Genomic DNA, 18,514 nt, shown 5'->3' with positions numbered 1-18,514 from the left:
AGCTGCTGGTCTGGTTCGCGCGGGATACAAGATGGCTGGTCGCTGTCGGGGATGCACCCGAAACCCGAGGATGGCTGTGGCTTTCTCCCCGGATTTTACCACGATTGTTTCTGGGGATGCGGGGCTGCTCATATCAATCTTGAAGACCATCATCCGCTATGAAATGACTCAATGGCCTCGGGACAGCCGAGCTAGGACTGATGCTAATGTCACCGGGGCTTTTTCATCCGGAGTCTTGCATTATAAAGATGCCGAATACCCAGCCCTCACTCCATGGACAACCCCTGCGCTAGCCAGTCTTCAGCTCGTACTCAGTAGTGAACAGAATGCTGAGATTTATCGTCGCTCTCCTCGTTCTGACCGTCGGAACTGGGGTCTCCGCTACCCCATCTCGACGGAACAACTCCAGCGCTCCTACAGTCCACGTCAAGAATGGCACGTACGCGGGTGTTTACTCGCCAAACTATGACCAGGATTTCTTTCTCGGTGTTCCATATGCGCAGCCTCCGGTGGATGACCTGAGGTTCAGACTACCAGAGTCGTTGAATCAGTGTTGGGAGGACACGAGAGATGCGAAGGACTACTCGCCCCTCTGTGTTGGCTATGGCGTACGTCTTCAAAAGTACTCGAGGCTGATTTAGGTACTGAGCTTGCTCTCCCAGCTCGACCAGACATTCTACAACCAGTCCGAAGACTGCCTCTACCTCAACGTCATCCGGCCCGCTGGCTACGAACAGACCAAGCTCCCCATCGCCTTCTGGATCCATGGCGGCGGATTCACCAACGGCGGCGGCGGCGACCAGCGCTACAACCTTTCGTTTATAGTCGAGCAGTCCGTCAAAATTGGCAAGCCAATTATCGGTGTCTCGATAAACTACCGCCTCAGTCTCTGGGGGTTCCTCCACTCAAATGAAGTTGTTGGAGAAGGAGTCACCAATCTCGGACTGAGAGATCAGCGGCTCGCTTTACATTGGGTAAAAGAGAATATTGCTGCTTTTGGTGGAGATCCGGAGAAGGTTACGATCTTTGGCGAGTCGGCTGGGGCTGCCTCTGTGGGATTTCATGTGAGTCGTTATTTACCATGTTGGAGGGAAATGTCGTGCTGGCTAATGGCTGAGTACCTCTAGCTCACTGCATACGGAGGCCGCAACGACAACCTCTTCCGCGCGGCGATACTCCAGTCCGGCAACCCAATCTACTACGGCGCACAGAATGGAACAAAGCGCTCGCAGCCGTACTTTGAGTCCATCGTGTCTCAAACGGGCTGCTCCAACGCCAGGGACATACTCCAGTGCCTCCGCGAAATCCCCTTTCTGACCCTCAACGCGACGATCGACTCATCTATTGGCACTGGCTCTTTCGCACCGACAATCGACGGCGACTTCATCCGTACATATGGCAGCGAACAGCTTCGAAAAGGCCAATTCGTCAAAGTCCCCATTATAACAGGCGCAAACAGCGACGAGGGCGCATCATTTAGTCCAATGGGAATCAACACGACGGGAGACTTCAAAGCAACATTATCTTCTTTCCTCCCAGAATCATTCCAAGACGCTATACTAAAAGCATACCCAGACGACCTATCCGTCAACGTCCTGGCAAGTCTAGGCACACAGCGGCCCGCACAGCCGTACGGCCCGCAATACCGACGCAGCGCGAGCTTCTGGGGCGATTACTACTTCATCGCGTCGCGGCGCGAAACAGCCCAGACGTGGGCTAGTCATGGGATCCCCGTTTACGCGTATAGATTCAATGCGATTCCCAACGGGGTTCCTGATGAGGTTGGGGCAGGTCATTACAAGGAGATTGGGTTCGTGTTTAATAATCTTGATGGGGTAGGTTGGAGGGAGGATATAAAGCCGTTTGAGGGGAAGGATCAGAGTTACATTAATCTTGCGGGGTTGATGAGTTCGTCTTGGGCCAGTTTGTGCATGGTCTTGATCCGAATGGGTTTGAGGGAAGGGATGTGTATGGTGCTGTTCCAGAGTGGCCAAGGTATAAGGTTGATGGCCCGAGGGATTTTGTCTTTGATGCAAATGTTACGAGCTTTGTTGAGAGTGATACGTATCGGGAGGAGGGGATCAGTTTGATTAATGAGAATGCGAGGGGTGTTTTGCATCGGTAAAGGTAGATGGCATAAGTTTAGGATGTGGAATGGGATGTATTAATACTATACAATCCGTGCCTTAGACGGCAACACAAGAGGTGGCTAGGATTAGCCTAAATTACTGTTGACATTGCGCGAAATGCCTGCTATAGCCCAATCAAGCATCCAGTTTCAATATAATGTGGCTATCAAAGTTTTCCGTAACCAAGTCACCGGGCTACCACCCGCCTGAAAGAACACACACCCCTAACCCAACCCTCCCCCCTCTCCTCAGCCGCGCACTCACCGGTCAATTACAACCACTAACCAGCAGCACTGATAAATTCTACCTCGCCGTGTACCTATCAGGAAAAGTCATGCGCAATCATGCGTTCAGCGATGGGAATAAGCGGACTGGATTGCTTGCCGCGGCTGTTTTCTTTTGAGGGATGTGCCTGTGGTGAGGGCAGCTCTGAATGAAAGCAGGAGGAAGGGTAGAGAGGAGAATATAAGGCTCGCGGAGGCGCAGGTTAATGTTGTTGTTAGGGGGTAGAGTGTTGGTGATTTGGCGGGGTTTTATCGGGGATTGCTGCGGTCTGCGAGGATAGAGTGGATAGAGTGGAAGGGGAGGAGAAAGGCTGTAGGGATCAATGATGCGATTCAATTGACCGTTCCTCTTAGATGTTGTGCAGGGACATACGAAAATGCTTTACCATGAACAAACCCAACTTTGATTTATCCATGCACACGAATTGAACAATACTGCAAAGACTTGACCCAGACAATTTAGAAACCTAGCCTTGGCCGCCCGGGATTAACCACAGCGTACCTAGGGGAAATGTACCAAGGAACTCCAAAACTCTGATGACTTGAGGAAATATCTACGGAGAATAAGATTTTCAGTCTTTAACTGGCTGGCCTTGACGATAGATGTATGGAAGGAGTGTATTTCAACATAAAGTAAATCTCATTGTATTCATAGACATACGTATGTATAGGAGTATATGCATGTATACTTTATCGAGTATATATGATGGCCGCATCCGCACAACCTCTTCACCCCACAACTCCCCCAGTCCCAAACAGATTCTGTTCAAAAACCTCAGAGAAGATAGATACCTTAATCGATAGGCTCGAACCGAATAATCCCCCTAAACCTCTCCAACTCGGGAAATTTCTCGTCCGACCGAAGAATATTCAGTTTCCGCTCATTGTACGTACAGTGGTAGTCTGTCTTTATATGCACCCCGGCCTCGCATTTTTGCTGCACCAGGAACCAGTCGACAAAGACATCTTTGTTGGGCGCGACGATCCTAAACCGGGAAATATCCTTGCGTGGGTTTTCGTAGAAGAGGGGCTGTATCATCATCATCATCATCATCGACACGTTAGCAATCTAGACACTCAATAAACCCAGCATAGAGAGCATAAGGGAAGAGAAGGGGGCGACATACATCAAGCTCATCCGAATGATAAAGTATAACCACATAGTCCCTATCAAGCGCTTCAAAATCAAGTCTATTCTCAAGCATCTTCATACGTTGGACAGACTTAAACATCTTCTTAAACGCCGCGTAGTGAGGGCCTATCCCGTGGGATATGCGCTTAATGCTTTCGACCTCTATCTTGAGGTGGAAGAAGTCCTTGACGTAGTCGACGTATTCCTGGCTGAATGTGAACTCTGTTTCGCTGAGCCGCTCTATGCCCTGGTCGGCCATTTTGTTCGACCAGTCGTCGATCGCTGTTATGTCTGTTGTTGAGAGGAGAAAGCGCGTGTCGCCGCAGCCTAGGATTGAGCGCTGTGTGAATGTTAGTCCTGATTTGGTTGATTGCTGGAAAGGGTAGGTTAGAGTGTGGAAGGGACTTGCGTCGCGGCTTTCGACGAGAGCGTAGTAGGTTGTCTTTGACATGATGTGTGTATCGTTGATAATTGTATGCCGGAGAAGACTGGATTGCCAACTGTTAGGGTTGAATTCCGATACTGTGATGGTTTGAATCAAGCCGTGGCTGTAGGGATTCGAGGACAGGATAGGGCATGGTCGACGAGGATTTATATTGACGGAATCTTACGCTCTTTGTTACCCGAGATAATGGTTTGCAGGATTTCATAAAAGCCCTTTGCCTAGGGCGATCATATTCATCGACGTTTGATTCTCTTTAATCATTTCCCGGTACATCTCTGAGAGACCCCATTGTAAGCAGAGATGAAGCCTTGTTACGGAGTAGCTAGTCATTCAACAACAACAACAACCGTCTTCCCACCCGCCTCATTCGCCTCCATAAGACGATGCGCCTCTTGAATCTCGCTCTCCCCAAACCTAAATACCCTCGAGGGCTCCGCCCTGAACTTCTTATCTGCCATCATCTGAACAATCTCCTGCAGCGGAACATCCGAGAAAGGAAACCCCGGCGTGCCAAAGACAAAACTCCCAAAGAAGCTGAAATGCACTCCACTCGCCATCTGCAGGAGCGGGTTGAAGTCAGGCACTGGCGCGAAGCCGCCGGGGAATCCAGCTAGACAGACTCTACCGCCACCACGCACTAGCTTAATGGAGTCGAGAATCGTGCTGTTTCCAATGAGGTCGAGGACGGAGTCAAAGGTGGTAGTAAGTGTTTTTGTTTTTGAGAGGGTGGGATTCTCAATTTTATGGCCGGGGTTGGCCTATCGGAGATGCTTATCAAGCTGGGGTATGTTGGCTGTCATGTTTGCTTTCTGGTCGGGCTGAGCTTGACCGTGAATAAGAGCATGCTTGTATTTTAGAGGCTCATTAAGGCCTTCCTGGACGGCGAGGTTTTTCAGGTTCTTATCTTATACTTTAGGGTTAAGCTCCCTCCGAGCTCGGAGTGAGCCGCTGAGCGTCGGGAAACCCCCAGGCGGGGAAATGAGCTTGGCATGGCTTCCAGCATGCTGCTTTTTGCGTGGGATGCTGGCATCCTGTGCCTTTTTCGTCGGTCAGATTAGAGTATGTGCTTGTAAATACATAATGACAACTTCCAGCTTACCGTCAAAAAGTAGTCCCTGTCATGAGGTGGTCGTGGCTTGAGCTGTGCAGTTAACCACATACTCTGTAGAAGCTGCATGGCCCCACATCTGCATCTTTTCCTTTCGAGATTCAACTTCAACCTCACCTTCGCCTGCCCTCAACCCCTCACATCAACAATACGCATGGTCTGTGCCAAAGCCATCGACATCATGGCCTCTTTGACACGAGCGCCCTCCCTAACCAAGCCAGCCAAGGGGATCCTGCCGCCCGTCAAGACATCTTCTGCGCCGAATGAGACTGAATGTGGAGAGAGCGGCGGTGGGGCAGCGCTGGGTTTGACTCGATGAGGCCAAAAGTCTTGAGCAGGAACGGACGGGAACCACAGTCCCAGCTGGAGACTGCTGGAGACTCAGACGGGGACTCGGAGTTGTCTCGCTTGTGAACTGCCGATATTCTTGCCCCTCTCTTCGAAGTTCGACTCGACTCGACTCCTTTGCCTCCCCCCGACTTGAGTCTTCTCCTCTTCTTTCAAGCAAGCATACTGAACTGGTGAGTCTCGCTTGCCTTCCTCCTTGACAAGTATCAGACAGACGACTGACAACAGTGACGTCCAGATTCACCATGTCTCTCCACCGCGACCCCCCCTTCCGCGTCGAGCACCTCGGCTCCCTCCTTCGCACCCACGAACTCCTCGATGTGAAGACCGCCTTTGAGCAGGGCAAGGCCAGCCAGGCTGACCTCGAGGCTGTCGAGAAGAAGGACATCAAGGAGGTCGTCGAGCTGCAGAAGAAGCTCCGCTACCCTGCTGCCTCGGACGGCGAGTACTGCCGACACAGTAAGTTGCAGGAATCAAAAACCCCGCCCTCCCTCTCTCCGCTTTATACCCGAGCAGGCGACTAACGAGAACCTTGCGGACAGTGTTCTGGGGCTCCTTCTTCCCCGGCCTCGAAGGTTTCGAAGAAGTCCGCGACCCGGACCCATCCTGCTTCCGCCCCTACGCGCCCGACGTCGCCGCCTTCCTCGAGGCCGGCCACAAGCCCGGCGAGAGCGTCTTCTGCACGGGCAAGATCAAGCACGTCGGCTCCACCTACGTCGACCAGTTCAAGTACCTTGCTTCGCTGGTTGCGCCTGAGGAGGTCAAGAACCTGAAGCTCACCCTTGCTGCGCCGAACTGGTATCACCTTCGGTATAAGGAGGGGTATGCGTTCCCGAAGGAGGTCTACGCGAATGTCGACGAGTACTTTGCCGATATTGCCAAGGCTTATCAGGATGAGTTGAAGGTGCTCTATGATGCGGGGTGCCGGAATGTGCAGTTCGATGATCCTAACCTTGCTTGTTCGTCTTTCCCCCCACTCCATCCCTTTTCGAAGAAGACCCGCTAATAAGGAAATTATTGTAGACTTCTGCTCCGACAAAATGCTCACCGGCTGGGCCGAAGACAAAGCGAACCTCTACAGCGCCGACGAAACCTTCGAGAAATACATCAAGCTGTACAACGACTGTCTCGCGACACGTCCCTCAGACTTCCACATCGGCGTACACCTATGCCGCGGCAACTTCGTCGGCAGCCGCCACTTCTCCGAAGGCGGGTACGACCGCATCGCGACAAAGCTCTTCAAGGAACTCAACGTCGACACATACTACCTGGAATACGACACCCCGCGCGCCGGGGGCTTCGAGCCGCTGAAGGAACTTCCGCGCCACAAGAATGTTATCCTTGGCGTTGTTACGTCCAAGTTCCCGGAGCTTGAGGATAAGGAGGAGATGAAGAAGCGGGTTTATGACGCCGCGAAGTTCATTGCTGAGGGGAACAATGTTTCTCTGGAGGAGGCGTTGAACCAGGTTGGTGTGAGCCCGCAGTGTGGGTTTGCCTCTCACAGGGAGGGCAACCTTATTGATCGCGATGGCATGATCAAGAAGTTGCAGCTTGTTAGGGATATTGCGGATGATATCTGGCCTGGACAGTTGTAAACAGGCTAATTAACTGGCTAACTCCTTTGTTGTTTTTCTGTCTTGGGTTTGGTTATGGTTTTGATGATGATTTGATGAGCATTTAACATGGCATGCGTGGAATTGGGCTGGGTTGTGAAAGGGATTTGGATATGAACGAAATACCTCTTATGTATATAGTTTCTACGGATACGATACGAGACAGCCTTGCGAGTTCAACCTAGCAGGGATTTACGAATGTTGAAAAGTGACAGATACCACCTATTTACCTACCTACCTACCTACCCCTTTTTCTATTCGGTATTGATTGTTGGAAGAAGTATACGTATTATATGGTCAATTCCATCTATCTCACGCACTCTAGACTATGGCTACCAGAAGACACGAGGAGCCTCAAGTAACGCAAAGCAAAGCAATTGCAGCGCACGCAAATCGACTGAACTCAGGAATTAAAAAGGGTATTTTAGACGAAACCCAAGTAAACGGTGGGATATCATACGAATGGATAAATAAACGCACATCAAAGACGCAGAAGGCAGACGTTAAATGCAAGCAATCGACAAACAAGACAAGCAAAGTATGAGAAAAGATGAAAGAAAGGAAAGAAGAATCCAAAGGCTGCGTCTTCTGTCATCAAAACGGACATTCAACAGATGAGCGAGGTTAGGCGGATGAGACAAATGGGGTATTGTTTGTTGTACATGAGGGCCGTGACGTGACAGTGAGTTGAAACCCTCGGATTATGGGCGGAGTCGTGGTTCGTTTATTTCGCGGGTTGTTGGATCTTGACGTTGTTTGAGAGCCATGCCTGGTCGATGTTAGAGGTTATCGAGTAGTTAAGCCAGTGAGCGGGGGCTTACGAGTCCTTCGAAGATACCAGTACCGTCGGTAGCAACGCTAGGCGCAACATACCAGGTCTTGTCCTTCAGGCTGTGAAGCTTGAGAGCGCTAGTGACCTCGTCCGGGCTCAGGTCTGCGGATGTTAGTGGTTGTTGCGCTACACTGCTCATGGGTTGGTACGTACGTCCTTGGACATCCTGCTTGTTGGCGAAGACGAGCAGGAGGGCGTCCTTCATTTCGCGATCGTTGATGATCTTGTGCAGTTCCGAGCGGGCCTCTTCCATTCGAGCGGTGTCGCTGGAGTCAACGACGAAGATTAAACCTTGAGTGCCTGTAGTATTGTTAGTTAGATAGTGTGCCTGCAATTGATGCGATCGTCAACCGAACCAGAGTAGTAATGTCTCCAGAGAGGACGGATCTTGTCCTGACCACCGACGTCCCAGACATTGAACTTGACATTCTTATAGGTAACACTCTCGACGTTGAAGCCGACTGTGGGGATCGTGGTAACGTCCTGGTTGGTGAGCTTGAGCTTGTACAGAATTGCTGCACAGATCAGTTAGTGCCCTCAACCCGAATCTTGTTGGAATAAACGTACTCGTCTTTCCGGCGGCATCGAGACCCAGCATGAGAATCCGCATTTCCTTCGTTCCAAAGATCTTGCCCATAATCTTAGACACTGAGCCACCCATGTTGACGGATATCACGCGACTGCGGGGGAGATCGTGGGCTGGAGATTAGGGGTGAGGTGTAGATTGCGATTGAGGTGTAGGAAGAGTATGAGCGGGAACGGAGAAGGCAACGAGCGTAGCGTCGGTAATGGGAGGCGTGAAATTGAAGTGAAGCAAGGAGTCTCTTTAGTCCGAATTATTAGCGAACGTGGACCCTGTCATTTCATGCGCAGGGTGCAGGGGCAGTGGCATATGGGAAATTGGAGGGCCGTCGCCGTGGTTGGAATAAACTCACATGGCTTCAGGATACCGACGGCGGACAAAGCGTCGAGAGTTCGAGACTGGAGAGATGGCTTGAAGGCGAGTTTAAGCGACAAAGGAACAATTGAGATTCAGCAACACCAAATAAATTCGGGGAATTGAAAAAGATCCACAGCCACGGTCCCTTTCTCGCTCCTTGTCGCAGCGTCGCAGGCCTCAATTTCCTCCAACTCCGTAAAAGGGGCTGCTGCTGCTGACTCAGCGCCCCGCGGTGATGCCAAGCCTTTTGCTGTTTCATCTCCGCATGACACCTTCACTTTCTAGATATCTCCTGTTGAGCTGTCACTGTCACAATTGTCAATCGTCAATCGAGTCAGGTCCATCATCAGACACTGCATCTGCTACGGTCGTCACCCTGCGATATGGCCAGTATCCGACGCCCCCAATTCCCATGGTACGATATGAATGGTCACTCTGGAGACCACTCAGCAAGGCATCAATGCCAGTCGCAAGTGAATAAAATCCATCAAATCAAGGACATGGGTCCTTCTTACCGTCTAATTCCAGTATGTTTTGTTCAGCATAGAGATCTATCTAGTTGAGGCAGAATGCTGTGCCTGACCACATCCGTGTCTGCCGGTGATTGCAGCCCTACGTCATGGCATCACTGGTGAGGTCACCTCATACTTCCGAGCCTCCGATGCGTATTTATTTCACGGACGCATCAAATTCCTCGACATTGTCAACCTTCTTGTATACCCTATAACGCTTTGGCTCCTTACAACATGCCCGACGGAGCCGTGGTCAATCGCAAACACTCGACGCAGCAGAAGCGCCGCCTATCGACGGATAACCCCAACTCGTGGGGCGGTGCGACAGCCGGGGTACGCATTGACCTTAGTGCCATGCTAAGGAAGGACTAACTTGTATAGAACATCTACGGCGGCTTGTCAACAGTATTCGAGAAGGACAAGGCGATATTCGCCGTCGCCATCCGTGATGCAACCTACCTGGTCGACTTTGCGCAGGAAGAATTCCCGCTGCAAGATGGCAGCTCCAACTCGTTGGGCTGGCGAATCGAGGACTACATCATGGGGCATCTGTACAAGTGGTGCGATTCACATCAGGAGAAGATGATTGGCATGGCTATTCCGCAGAACTTGGCCGACAACTGCCCTAAGATCTGTTCACGTCTCTGGTTGGAGCTCGATATCATCCCGTTGGTCCTGCCGGACAACCCCAAGCTTGACAAGGGCGCTGAAGCGCTACGATATGAGTTCCACAACTCCAAAGATTGGGAATTGAGAACATTGGATGAGCAGGCGGAATCTATGGCCCGAAAATGCGTTCGGTGAGTGATTATTATGCATTGTCGCTGGCAAATACTGACGGAATAGACTTTTCGGCCCAGAGGGCATCCCGTTGCTGCAAGTTGGGCTATCGGGTCTGGTGCAGGTTGACACTGGGTTCCATGTGCAATTGACCAACCGAGACAACTATGTGGACTCCGTCAACTCCAACACATGGAAAGCCATTGAACACTATGCCAATGACCTCAAGAAGAGGAAGATCAAGGTCGCATTCTTCAGCGCCACCCCGCAAGGCGGTGGAGTTGCTCTTATGAGACACGCCATGGTGAGATTCTCTCACGCCATAGGCACGGACATGAAATGGTACGTCTGCAACTGCTTCTTGACCGAAGTTAACCTCTTCAGGTATGTGCCCAAACCACGCCCAGGCGTCTTCCGAATCACCAAGACAAACCACAACATCCTCCAAGGCGTCTCTAAGCCAGACGAACGCCTAAGCGACGGAAACTGGGACTGCGTCACGAAGTGGATTCACGAGAATGCGGATAGATACTGGCTGCGGGCCGGCGGTCCCCTCGAAAACCCAAAGGATGGAGGAGCGGATGTCATCATTATCGACGACCCGCAAATGCCAGCGCTCATTCCCCTGGCGAAACAAAAAGCCCCAGACCGGCCGGTCGTCTTCCGCAGTCACATCCAGATCCGCAGTGACTTGGTGGCTAAGGATGGCAGCCCGCAGGCGGAGTGCTGGGAGAAGATGTGGAAGGATATCAAAAAGGCAGACATGTTCATCAGCCACCCCGTACGGTCATTCGTACCTGATGGGATTCCCAAGGAGATGGTGGGCTATATGCCCGCGTCGACAGACTGGCTAGATGGGTTGAACAAGACCATGCGAGACGAAGACGTCGCTTACTATGGGCGGATCTTCAACTCCCAAGTCCGCAACTCCGGAATGCCCGTCATAGACTTTCCTGATAGTGGGCTATACTCCGTTCCTGCTGAAAACTACCAACTAACAAAATTACAGACTCATACATCGTCCAAATCGCCCGCTTCGACCCCTCGAAAGGCATCCCAGACGTAGTAACCGCCTACGAAAGATTCCACAACCGAATGCAAGAATCCTGTCCCGACAAAACGCCCCCTAAACTCGTCATATGCGGCCACGGCTCCGTCGATGACCCGGACGGTTCCATAATCTACGACGACACCGTCAACCGCATCGAAGAGTCCATCCCACACCTCGCCGAACAAATCTGCATCGTCCGTCTAGGTCCCTCCGACCAGGTCCTCAACGCCGTGATGTCCAAGGCCCGCGTTGCGCTTCAACTCTCTACACGCGAGGGATTTGAAGTTAAAGTCTCCGAAGCGCTGCACAAGGGCCGTCCAGTCATCGCGACTCGAGTAGGAGGGATCCCGCTCCAGGTTATTGATAAGGGGAATGGGTTCCTCGTTGATACGGGGGATACGGATGCCGTCGCGAACCACCTGTTTGACCTGTGTACAGATGATGACCTCTGGGAGAAGATGCACAAGTTTGCGCTGGAGCATGTCTGCGATGAGGTTAGCACGGTTGGTAACTCTTTGAACTGGTTGTATATTGCGTCGGAGTTGTCGAAGGGGAAGAAGATCAGCCTTAATGAAAAATGGATCAATGATATGGCTAGGGAGGAGGCGGGGATTCCGTATGAGAAGGGGGAGAATCGGCTTAAGCGCGAGCTTGAGGTGCATAAGATGGGGTAGGCGATTCAATCTGAGGTTGTTGTATATATATAGAATGTCATCTGCACATAGATCCAATATACGATTCATTTGTCTTCCAAACAATCCATCCATAATAAAACCGAAGGGGTATAATTAACTCTGTATCAAATCCAAAGTCCAAACCACGAACTCCATTAACCCACTCAACAATCCATACATAACCCAACCTACCGAATACTCCGATACCTCTCCCTACTCAACCCCCCCTCCAACCCCTCAACCCCATAAGCAATGCTCACATCGCCCAAAATCCTCGCCGGCTGCCCCCCAACCACACAATGACTCGGAACAACCATTCCCTGTGGTACAACCGCCCCATCAAGAACCTGGCATCTCTCTTTCAAAATCGCCATGTTCCCCACCACCGCGTCCTTGCCTATCGTCACGTAATCCTCGACCTTCGCCGCCTCAACAATTGTCCTCTCCCCGACGAATACGTGGTGCCCGATATGCAGTGTCGTGTAACTGTGCACGCCCCGCGAGAGACGACTTGGTGGGCGCAGGATTGCGGAGCGGGATATGAATGTGTAGCGGCCTATTGAAATTGCGATTGTATTCTGCGGCTGTTTGGCGTTCGGATCGTTGGGGTCGGGTTTTGGTGTTGAGGAGGGACGGAATAAGTCACCCCGGACGACGGCATCAGCCATTATGATGGATTTTCCGCCGAGCATGATATGTTGCGTTCCGTGGATTTGGGAGCGGCGGGAGATTTTGTTGCCTGTGTCCTGTTTACTGTTAATCATTCTGTGGTCTAGTTGAGGGTTGAGGATGGGAGATTTAGGGATTTGATTGGATTGGTGATTGGTTGAAGGGGTAAGGGAAGGGGGGCATACAGTTTCGATGTATTCGCCTTTGGCTGCTTTGGGAGGCATTTCGAATCGTTTGTTTGCGAGACTGGCGTCTCAATTTCGACTTGGATTGGGATTGGGAGTTTGTTGATAGTTCGGAGTTCGGAGCGGAGTTGGAGAAGCTATGGGTTGAACATCAACGGCAGAATGATCATGCTGCTTTAAAGGCGGTGAGACCGCAGCAACTTTATATATGGGAACCCCAGTATGGAGTAGAGCAAAACGGTTAATTCAGACCCTATCTTATGGGATGATAGTAGATATGATACCTATAATAATTGAAGATTGGTATAAGGAGGCACAGGGTAGGTTGATCCTAAACAATACATGGCATATATTACGAACTATGGGACTATATATCAAACAGCAAATAGATATCTCGGCAAAATGTCACATATTACGGTGTCGTTAATAGTCATCAACGAATACATCTAAGCAGTGACCTGCTTCTTGGGTGTGGGAACCTGTCCGTCAAAGTGGACGCGAAAGGCTGGAAAAGGTTAGCGAGCCCTCAATCGGTTTTATGAGTGCAGAATACTTACTGGTTGGGAAAGGAGAGAAGGCGCCGTAGTCCTCACGCATGTAGACAGTGTGACCTTCTGGGCGGACAACCTTCTTGAGAACGCCCTGAGGACCAGGGGCGGGGCGGAGGTTGTCCAGGCGGAAAGCGGCGCTGACCATGGCGGTGACCGCGGTGAGGGTGGCTTCCTTGCCGAGGCCGACCTGGGAGCCGATGCCGTAGTTGAGGTAGGACTCGTCGGGTCGGTCGAGGCGAACCTCGGTGGGGTTGGGGAAGGCCGTTGAGTCGAGGTTTGCGGCGGTCTATCAGGCGTTAGCAATCTGTAAGTATTGGGGTTAGGATGTGTCTTACCGAGCCAATGAAGATCTCGTCACCGGGCTTGATGTTCACATCACGGTCACCCTCCTTGACGTAGAGGTTGGTTTCGGCCTTGCGGAAGGAACCGGAGCCACCGTTCAAGCGGATAGCCTCGAGAACGTAGCGGGTCAGCTTGGCATCGGACTCAGGAGAGTCCTGCTTGGCAAGCAGGTTGAGCTCAGGCAGGTACTGCTTGCCATCGTTGATGTAGTAGTCGATGACACGGGTGAACATCTGAGCTTGGCCGTGAACCGTCTCCACAGCAGTAGGCAGGACCTGGCCCCAGGTGATGTCAAAAGCTCCGAGGCCACTTTCCGACAGGCGCTTGATGAGCTGGTCGCCGAGCTCCTTGATGGCGTTGTGCTCGTCATCGCGGAAGTTGTCAATGACACGGGAGAGGAAGCCGGGAGAGCTGACGGACTTGACGTGGCTTTCGACATGTTGACCAAGTTGCCTAGAGACAGCGTCAGCAGCCCGACGAAGAGTGTAGGCCTTGGTAGGGTCGGCGTCGAAGAAAATGGCAGTGTAGATGACCGCCAGAGCCGTGAAGATCTCGTGGTCGGTGAAGAGACCCTTGGGGTTCTGCTTGCTCTTCAGAGGAAGGGTGAGTAACTTCGAGGCAAAGCGAGCCGGGGCAATGTTGCCAACACTGATCTAGTTAGTCTTGCTATCATACTGAGAGGTGTCAGACTTACTCTCTCACGATGTCAACCTGCTTCCGTCCAGCAAGGTTGGTGGACTTGTCGACGAGCAGCTCCAGGGTTGTCTTCTCATAGAACTCCTTGATGCTCTTCTTCCACTGGTTCTCACTGAGGGTCTTACTCCAGAAGTTTTCGCCACCCTTTCCAGCGTGGATAGGGGTGCAGTCACCCCAGACAACAGGGAAATCCTTCTGCTGGCCAAGGACGAGTTTGACGTTGGCATAAGAGGTCAAGCTAACACGGGAAGGCTGGAACTGAGGCTTGTCCCAAGAGTAGTGGGACTCTCTGCCAAGGTCCTTCATGATGACCTTGTTCTCGCTGGGGATGGTCATGGGGTAGTGGGCGTAGATGGAGTCAGGCTTGAACCAGTTAGGGAACGCGCGAGTGGCCAACTTGTAGAAGACACATCCCTGGTTGATGTTAAGGTCATAGCGGACCTCGTTGTAACCCCAGTTGGTCAGGTTGCGGGCGTTGTAGTCGGTAGTGTAGTGTCTGTCACCACGCACCAGAGCCACAGCATCGGAAAGAACCGCACGGGAAATAGTGTACGTAGGAGCAATACCGACACCAGGAACCATGGGCTCCTTGGCCTCTTCTGAGACAATACCGGGGTAAAGCTCAACGTAGTCGGGGTGGCCGTACAAGCTTCGGAGCGATTCGGCAACGTCGGGATCGGAGTTGATCTCTTCGAAGGTCTCGTAGTTCTTGAGGCCGAAGAACTTACGGAACTCGTTGAGCGATCCGACTTGCCACTTGCGGCCCTGCTCGATACCAAGAACCTCAACGGCCTTCAGGACCTTGGGCACATTCCGTGCACCGAATGAACCAGCAACATCCTCAATGGCGAGAGTCAGAATGTTGACCAGTTCCTCGTCCTTGAAGGTACCATCCTCCTGACGCTTAAGACCGGCGAAGGTACGCTGAGACGGGTCCTTGGGCAGGCTAGCACCGTACTTTCCGAGACCCATGAGGAGCTCCTGGGTACTAATCTCCGCACCAGGCTTTCCAATCAGCTCCTCATAGACCTGCTCAGTCCACTTCTCATCATTGTAACTGATGGCAGAGTGCCAGCGGTAGGCCTGAGCAAAAGTTAGTGGCAGATTTAGTGGAATGTTTAAAGCTACTTACCAAGTTGAACTCAACGGAGCATTGGTTTCCAAGACCAGCAGGAGTCTTGTTACCCTCCATCTGAGCACGGGGGTCCTATATCGAGTTAGTACATCCCGTGGTAAGAAATGGATCTTTTACTCACCAAGCACCAGGTGCTGTTCACCCGGTTAAGGTTGACAATCGTGCGCAGGTAATCGTACAGAGTGATATTGATGAACAGACCACAGGTGACACTATCCAGATTTAGTACGGTCTCGACTGACCATTTAGCAACAAACTTACAGTCGTCCAGTCTGGAAGAGGTCCTCGTCGTACTTAGCCCAAGCCTTCTGGGCCTGCTCCTCGGGGAGGTTAGGGCTGGGCTTAGTGAAGCGGCCATTCTCGTTGATGGCAGCAAGCTCTTCCACAACAAAGTTGTGGAATCTGTTAAGCATAATCAAGAGAACGCAGCAAGCTGCGGGGAAGGCCTGCAGTCGCGGCTCGGAGAAAGCGTCAGGCTTCAGCTTTCCGTCCTTGTGGGTACGGACAAGGTCCTGCTCCTCCTTCACGTCACCATACAGAATAGCAAGATCAAGGTATGCAGAGGTCTTGTTCTTGTTGTAATCTCTGTAGTCAGTTTGGAAGATATCTGCGTTGTCATGTTAGTTTTGCGCCTAGTGTTTTGAACTTCACACTACTGACCGTGGATAATCAGAGAGGCCCAGTCGAAGAACAGACTGGAGACCTTGTTCGGGTGAGGCGTGAATTTCTGCCGAGCGAACAGAGTGTCGAAGACCAGGCCAGCATCAGGAAGGCCTCCTGGCTGCACAGTCAAGGGCTCAATTGAGCGCGCGTACGGGGTGTTGGCGGCTCCCAACCAGGGAAGGGTGGTGTTGTTGTTCGAGCCGTCAGCGGAACGGTAGGCATACTCGTTACCCATATACCTGAATCACGTTATCTTCTGTGTCACCTCGTTGTGTGCAGGGGACTTACGACATGGGCGGGTGAGGCAAGGAGCCCCAGAGCTCGTCTAGGAACACGTTCGTGAGGTCGACACGCATCTTCGAGTTTGACGAAAGACTGCTGACAATCTGCGACGATGTTAATAATCAAGCGCATAGGGCAGAGCTCTCGGCGACCTCACCTGAATAATGCGCTCCATAATCATGGTCTTGTCGTCCGTGAGCTCTCCATTCATCTTGGTCTTGATCACATCCTTCAGAGAGGAAAAGTCCTTGAGACCAAGGGATCTCAAATCGTTGAACAAGCCTGATGGATGCTCCTTCTCGAGGTAGGCGGCCTCGCCGCCCTGGTGCGGAACTGGGCGCGAAGAGGCATGGAGCACTTGCGCATACTTCTCAAAGACTTCCGGAATGTCTTCGCTCTCAGCGCTGTTGCCACTGTCGGAGGAGGACCTGCGTGGAGCGGACACCTTGGACTGGCGCTTGCTGCTGTTGTTGTTTGTCGCCGCGGCACCGTTTGCGCTGGAGCCATTGGGCTTCGACTCGCGGTCGGCCTTCTCGGCCTTGTCGCCTTTGGACTTCTTGAAAGTCGAGAATCTTCGCAACATAGACATGGTGGGTATCAAGAATGAAAGATGCGTAGAAAACAAGAAAAGCCGGAGCTTGGGTTGACGGGAAACAGCGGTTTAAAGACGGCTAAGCGGCCAAGGAAAAAGAAATAACTATAAAAACAAGACTAGAGATGACGAATAAACAGGGAGCGTCTCCACGTGTATTGGCACAGCTCAAAGGCAACTCTCCGCAAGTGCTTTGGACGGGTTACACCTCGCGATTCGGAAAGTTCTGCTTTATCAGGAGCGATCGAGGGCAGCACTGAAGCTAAAAGCTGAGGGGAAACAGTGTCACTGTCTTTAAGGGGAAGCTCGCGCACGCATGGACAGGGTTCCAGCTTTATGACATTATGCTTATGATTAAGTGGATGCTGATTAGGCGCGATGCTGTCGCGGGAGCAGTGGCCTGCGTCCACACCGTCTCCCTCGGGACCATGTTTGCTGAGCATCTCGGAAGACAAAGAGTGGGGATCTCAAGGAAAGGGGCAATTAATCAATCGATCGTGATTTGTTTCGATTGCTTGAGTTTCGAAGACTGGGGGGAGGGGGAGCTGGAGGTTGGTCCTTGGGAAGTTGTTTCGACTCAGTCTTCCGTACAAAGTTATGCAACCGCTTTGCTATAGGTTGAATGGACGGAAGAAGCTCCGTAGATGAGATATCAAAGCTCACGAATGGCCAAGCACGATGAGGAAAAGCTAAAATAGGTTATTGAAGCAGATCGCAGCATGAGGAGATGGTCGCGAGGTCGAGGAGCATCCACTCGGCAGCTGATTTTGGGGTTCAGCGACTCAGCGTGGACGGCGTGTTCCGCCAGCCACCACCATGGGCGACAACTTGGGAATCTGCGCGCCTCTGGGAGTGCTGTGGAGCTCCGGGTAGGAAATTCGAGGCCAAGGGGACGAACATTTCCGTGAGAGGAAGGCGATAGGCTTGCAGACTGTGGTGTCATACTCACTACCCGCGACTCAGGTAAGGATCTCAAAGTCAAAGCCAATCCTGTGGGATGGATCGGCCCTCCACTCAGTCCTCAGCTCTCCGTAGATGATGGCCCAAGCTTCCGTCGGGATCCATGCGCTAGGTGCTCTTTTGTGAAGAATGATGGCATTCCCTGGCTGACAGGTCACCGTCGTCATCATGGTAACATTGGCCTCTTTCCGAAACTGAGCCGTTGCTGTCTCACGAGAGAGACACAGATAATTCGGTCGAGAATGTAAAGGAAAGTGCAAGTGCCCGTGTTACCGACAGAGCTGGAGCCTCAGCCAGAGAACTCGGATTGGCGGCGCACGGCTGCGGTGAAAAAGCACCAAGTCAAGGTACCCCGCCGTGGTGCAGGACTCGAGATCCAAGTGGGCCTTCACGAGATTTTCCACGCGAGTCGACACAAGATCATCGTCATTTTACTTTCTCCATAAAAGTGGTCCTGTGTGTCTGTAAACTGCAATCCGCGATGGGCTCACCGATCAGCTCGAAGAACAAATAATCTGTACAGAGAGAGCGGGAGGGCTCATCAGCGCTAGTCTCGGAGGCTAAGAGAGATCAGGCTCGAAAGGAGCTACC

The 18,514-nt window shown here is 51.9% G+C and overlaps 7 protein-coding genes across 7 annotated transcripts; 3 read left to right on the top strand and 4 right to left on the bottom strand.

Annotated features, from left to right (window-relative positions):
• Window positions 1-326: 326 nt before the first annotated feature.
• On the top strand, window positions 327-2,125 carry BDV17DRAFT_298600 (Alpha/Beta hydrolase protein; the record flags this gene model as incomplete). The annotated part of the gene is made up of 4 exons (XM_073763719.1): window positions 327-608; window positions 663-1,064; window positions 1,128-1,927; window positions 1,963-2,125. The coding sequence occupies 4 exons, from the start codon at window positions 327-329 to the stop codon at window positions 2,123-2,125; spliced, it is 1,647 nt and encodes a 548-aa protein (XP_073615333.1).
• A 1,081-nt stretch (window positions 2,126-3,206) lies between these two features.
• On the bottom strand, window positions 3,207-3,996 carry BDV17DRAFT_291709 (uncharacterized protein; the record flags this gene model as incomplete). Its single annotated transcript, XM_073762185.1, has 2 exons — window positions 3,207-3,443; window positions 3,541-3,996. 2 exons carry the CDS (start codon window positions 3,994-3,996, stop codon window positions 3,207-3,209), a joined length of 693 nt encoding a protein of 230 aa, XP_073615332.1.
• A 1,238-nt stretch (window positions 3,997-5,234) lies between these two features.
• BDV17DRAFT_264454 (cobalamin-independent methionine synthase II family protein) lies at window positions 5,235-7,268 on the top strand. Its single transcript, XM_073758018.1, has 4 exons — window positions 5,235-5,619; window positions 5,685-5,905; window positions 5,989-6,405; window positions 6,470-7,268. The coding sequence occupies exons 2-4, from the start codon at window positions 5,692-5,694 to the stop codon at window positions 7,039-7,041; spliced, it is 1,203 nt and encodes a 400-aa protein (XP_073615331.1). The 5' UTR covers window positions 5,235-5,619; window positions 5,685-5,691; the 3' UTR covers window positions 7,042-7,268.
• Window positions 7,269-7,342: 74 nt separating this feature from the next.
• On the bottom strand, window positions 7,343-8,977 carry BDV17DRAFT_264452 (ADP-ribosylation factor family protein). The gene is made up of 5 exons (XM_073758017.1): window positions 8,459-8,977; window positions 8,248-8,406; window positions 8,045-8,191; window positions 7,881-7,993; window positions 7,343-7,828 (listed from the first exon to the last, which is right to left on the bottom strand). Exons 1-5 carry the CDS (start codon window positions 8,550-8,552, stop codon window positions 7,784-7,786), a joined length of 558 nt encoding a protein of 185 aa, XP_073615330.1. The 5' UTR covers window positions 8,553-8,977; the 3' UTR covers window positions 7,343-7,783.
• Window positions 8,978-9,083: 106 nt separating this feature from the next.
• ccg9 (putative trehalose synthase (Ccg-9)) lies at window positions 9,084-11,911 on the top strand. The gene is made up of 5 exons (XM_073758016.1): window positions 9,084-9,676; window positions 9,725-10,143; window positions 10,190-10,465; window positions 10,508-11,082; window positions 11,133-11,911. The coding sequence occupies exons 1-5, from the start codon at window positions 9,578-9,580 to the stop codon at window positions 11,846-11,848; spliced, it is 2,085 nt and encodes a 694-aa protein (XP_073615329.1). The 5' UTR covers window positions 9,084-9,577; the 3' UTR covers window positions 11,849-11,911.
• A 55-nt stretch (window positions 11,912-11,966) lies between these two features.
• BDV17DRAFT_97867 (dynactin subunit 5) lies at window positions 11,967-12,793 on the bottom strand. The gene is made up of 2 exons (XM_073765436.1): window positions 12,703-12,793; window positions 11,967-12,594 (listed from the first exon to the last, which is right to left on the bottom strand). The coding sequence occupies exons 1-2, from the start codon at window positions 12,739-12,741 to the stop codon at window positions 12,037-12,039; spliced, it is 597 nt and encodes a 198-aa protein (XP_073615328.1). The 5' UTR covers window positions 12,742-12,793; the 3' UTR covers window positions 11,967-12,036.
• Window positions 12,794-13,138: 345 nt separating this feature from the next.
• On the bottom strand, window positions 13,139-17,133 carry BDV17DRAFT_97782 (peroxidase/cytochrome P450 family protein). The gene is made up of 10 exons (XM_073765433.1): window positions 16,529-17,133; window positions 16,378-16,475; window positions 16,087-16,328; window positions 15,688-16,033; window positions 15,548-15,638; window positions 15,424-15,498; window positions 14,290-15,374; window positions 13,589-14,243; window positions 13,260-13,539; window positions 13,139-13,207 (listed from the first exon to the last, which is right to left on the bottom strand). The coding sequence occupies exons 1-10, from the start codon at window positions 16,958-16,960 to the stop codon at window positions 13,149-13,151; spliced, it is 3,363 nt and encodes a 1,120-aa protein (XP_073615327.1). The 5' UTR covers window positions 16,961-17,133; the 3' UTR covers window positions 13,139-13,148.
• Window positions 17,134-18,514: the final 1,381 nt, after the last annotated feature.

Source organism: Aspergillus undulatus (genome assembly GCF_047715775.1).
Source record: "Aspergillus undulatus strain CBS 261.88 unplaced genomic scaffold BDV17scaffold_26, whole genome shotgun sequence".
Lineage (NCBI taxonomy): Eukaryota > Fungi > Ascomycota > Eurotiomycetes > Eurotiales > Aspergillaceae > Aspergillus > Aspergillus undulatus.
Note: the sequence above shows the minus strand (reverse complement) of the source record. Positions and strands in the feature narration are given on the sequence as shown.

What these genes read in the sequence shown, in the direction of transcription:
- BDV17DRAFT_97782 (XM_073765433.1), bottom strand. Translation starts at nt 16,960, where the DNA reads ATGTCTATGTTGCGAAGATTCTCGACTTTCAAGAAGTCCAAAGGCGAC. An exon ending in GGCCTCTCTGATTATCCACG is followed by an intron (nt 16,034 to 16,086) that starts GTCAGTAGTGTG and finishes ATGACAACGCAG; the next exon opens with ATATCTTCCAAACTGACTAC. An exon ending in CTTCTCTCCTTTCCCAACCA is followed by an intron (nt 13,208 to 13,259) that starts GTAAGTATTCTG and finishes AACCTTTTCCAG; the next exon opens with CCTTTCGCGTCCACTTTGAC.
- BDV17DRAFT_264452 (XM_073758017.1), bottom strand. Translation starts at nt 8,552, where the DNA reads ATGGGTGGCTCAGTGTCTAAGATTATGGGCAAGATCTTTGGAACGAAG. An exon ending in CTGGAGACATTACTACTCTG is followed by an intron (nt 8,192 to 8,247) that starts GTTCGGTTGACG and finishes ACAATACTACAG; the next exon opens with GCACTCAAGGTTTAATCTTC. An exon ending in CTGGTATCTTCGAAGGACTC is followed by an intron (nt 7,829 to 7,880) that starts GTAAGCCCCCGC and finishes AACATCGACCAG; the next exon opens with GCATGGCTCTCAAACAACGT.
- BDV17DRAFT_97867 (XM_073765436.1), bottom strand. Translation starts at nt 12,741, where the DNA reads ATGCCTCCCAAAGCAGCCAAAGGCGAATACATCGAAACT. An exon ending in AAGGCGAATACATCGAAACT is followed by an intron (nt 12,595 to 12,702) that starts GTATGCCCCCCT and finishes AACAGTAAACAG; the next exon opens with GACACAGGCAACAAAATCTC.
- ccg9 (XM_073758016.1), top strand. Translation starts at nt 9,578, where the DNA reads ATGCCCGACGGAGCCGTGGTCAATCGCAAACACTCGACGCAGCAGAAG. An exon ending in GGGGCGGTGCGACAGCCGGG is followed by an intron (nt 9,677 to 9,724) that starts GTACGCATTGAC and finishes TAACTTGTATAG; the next exon opens with AACATCTACGGCGGCTTGTC. An exon ending in ATGGCCCGAAAATGCGTTCG is followed by an intron (nt 10,144 to 10,189) that starts GTGAGTGATTAT and finishes CTGACGGAATAG; the next exon opens with ACTTTTCGGCCCAGAGGGCA.
- BDV17DRAFT_264454 (XM_073758018.1), top strand. Translation starts at nt 5,692, where the DNA reads ATGTCTCTCCACCGCGACCCCCCCTTCCGCGTCGAGCACCTCGGCTCC. An exon ending in CGGCGAGTACTGCCGACACA is followed by an intron (nt 5,906 to 5,988) that starts GTAAGTTGCAGG and finishes CCTTGCGGACAG; the next exon opens with TGTTCTGGGGCTCCTTCTTC. An exon ending in CGATGATCCTAACCTTGCTT is followed by an intron (nt 6,406 to 6,469) that starts GTTCGTCTTTCC and finishes AAATTATTGTAG; the next exon opens with ACTTCTGCTCCGACAAAATG.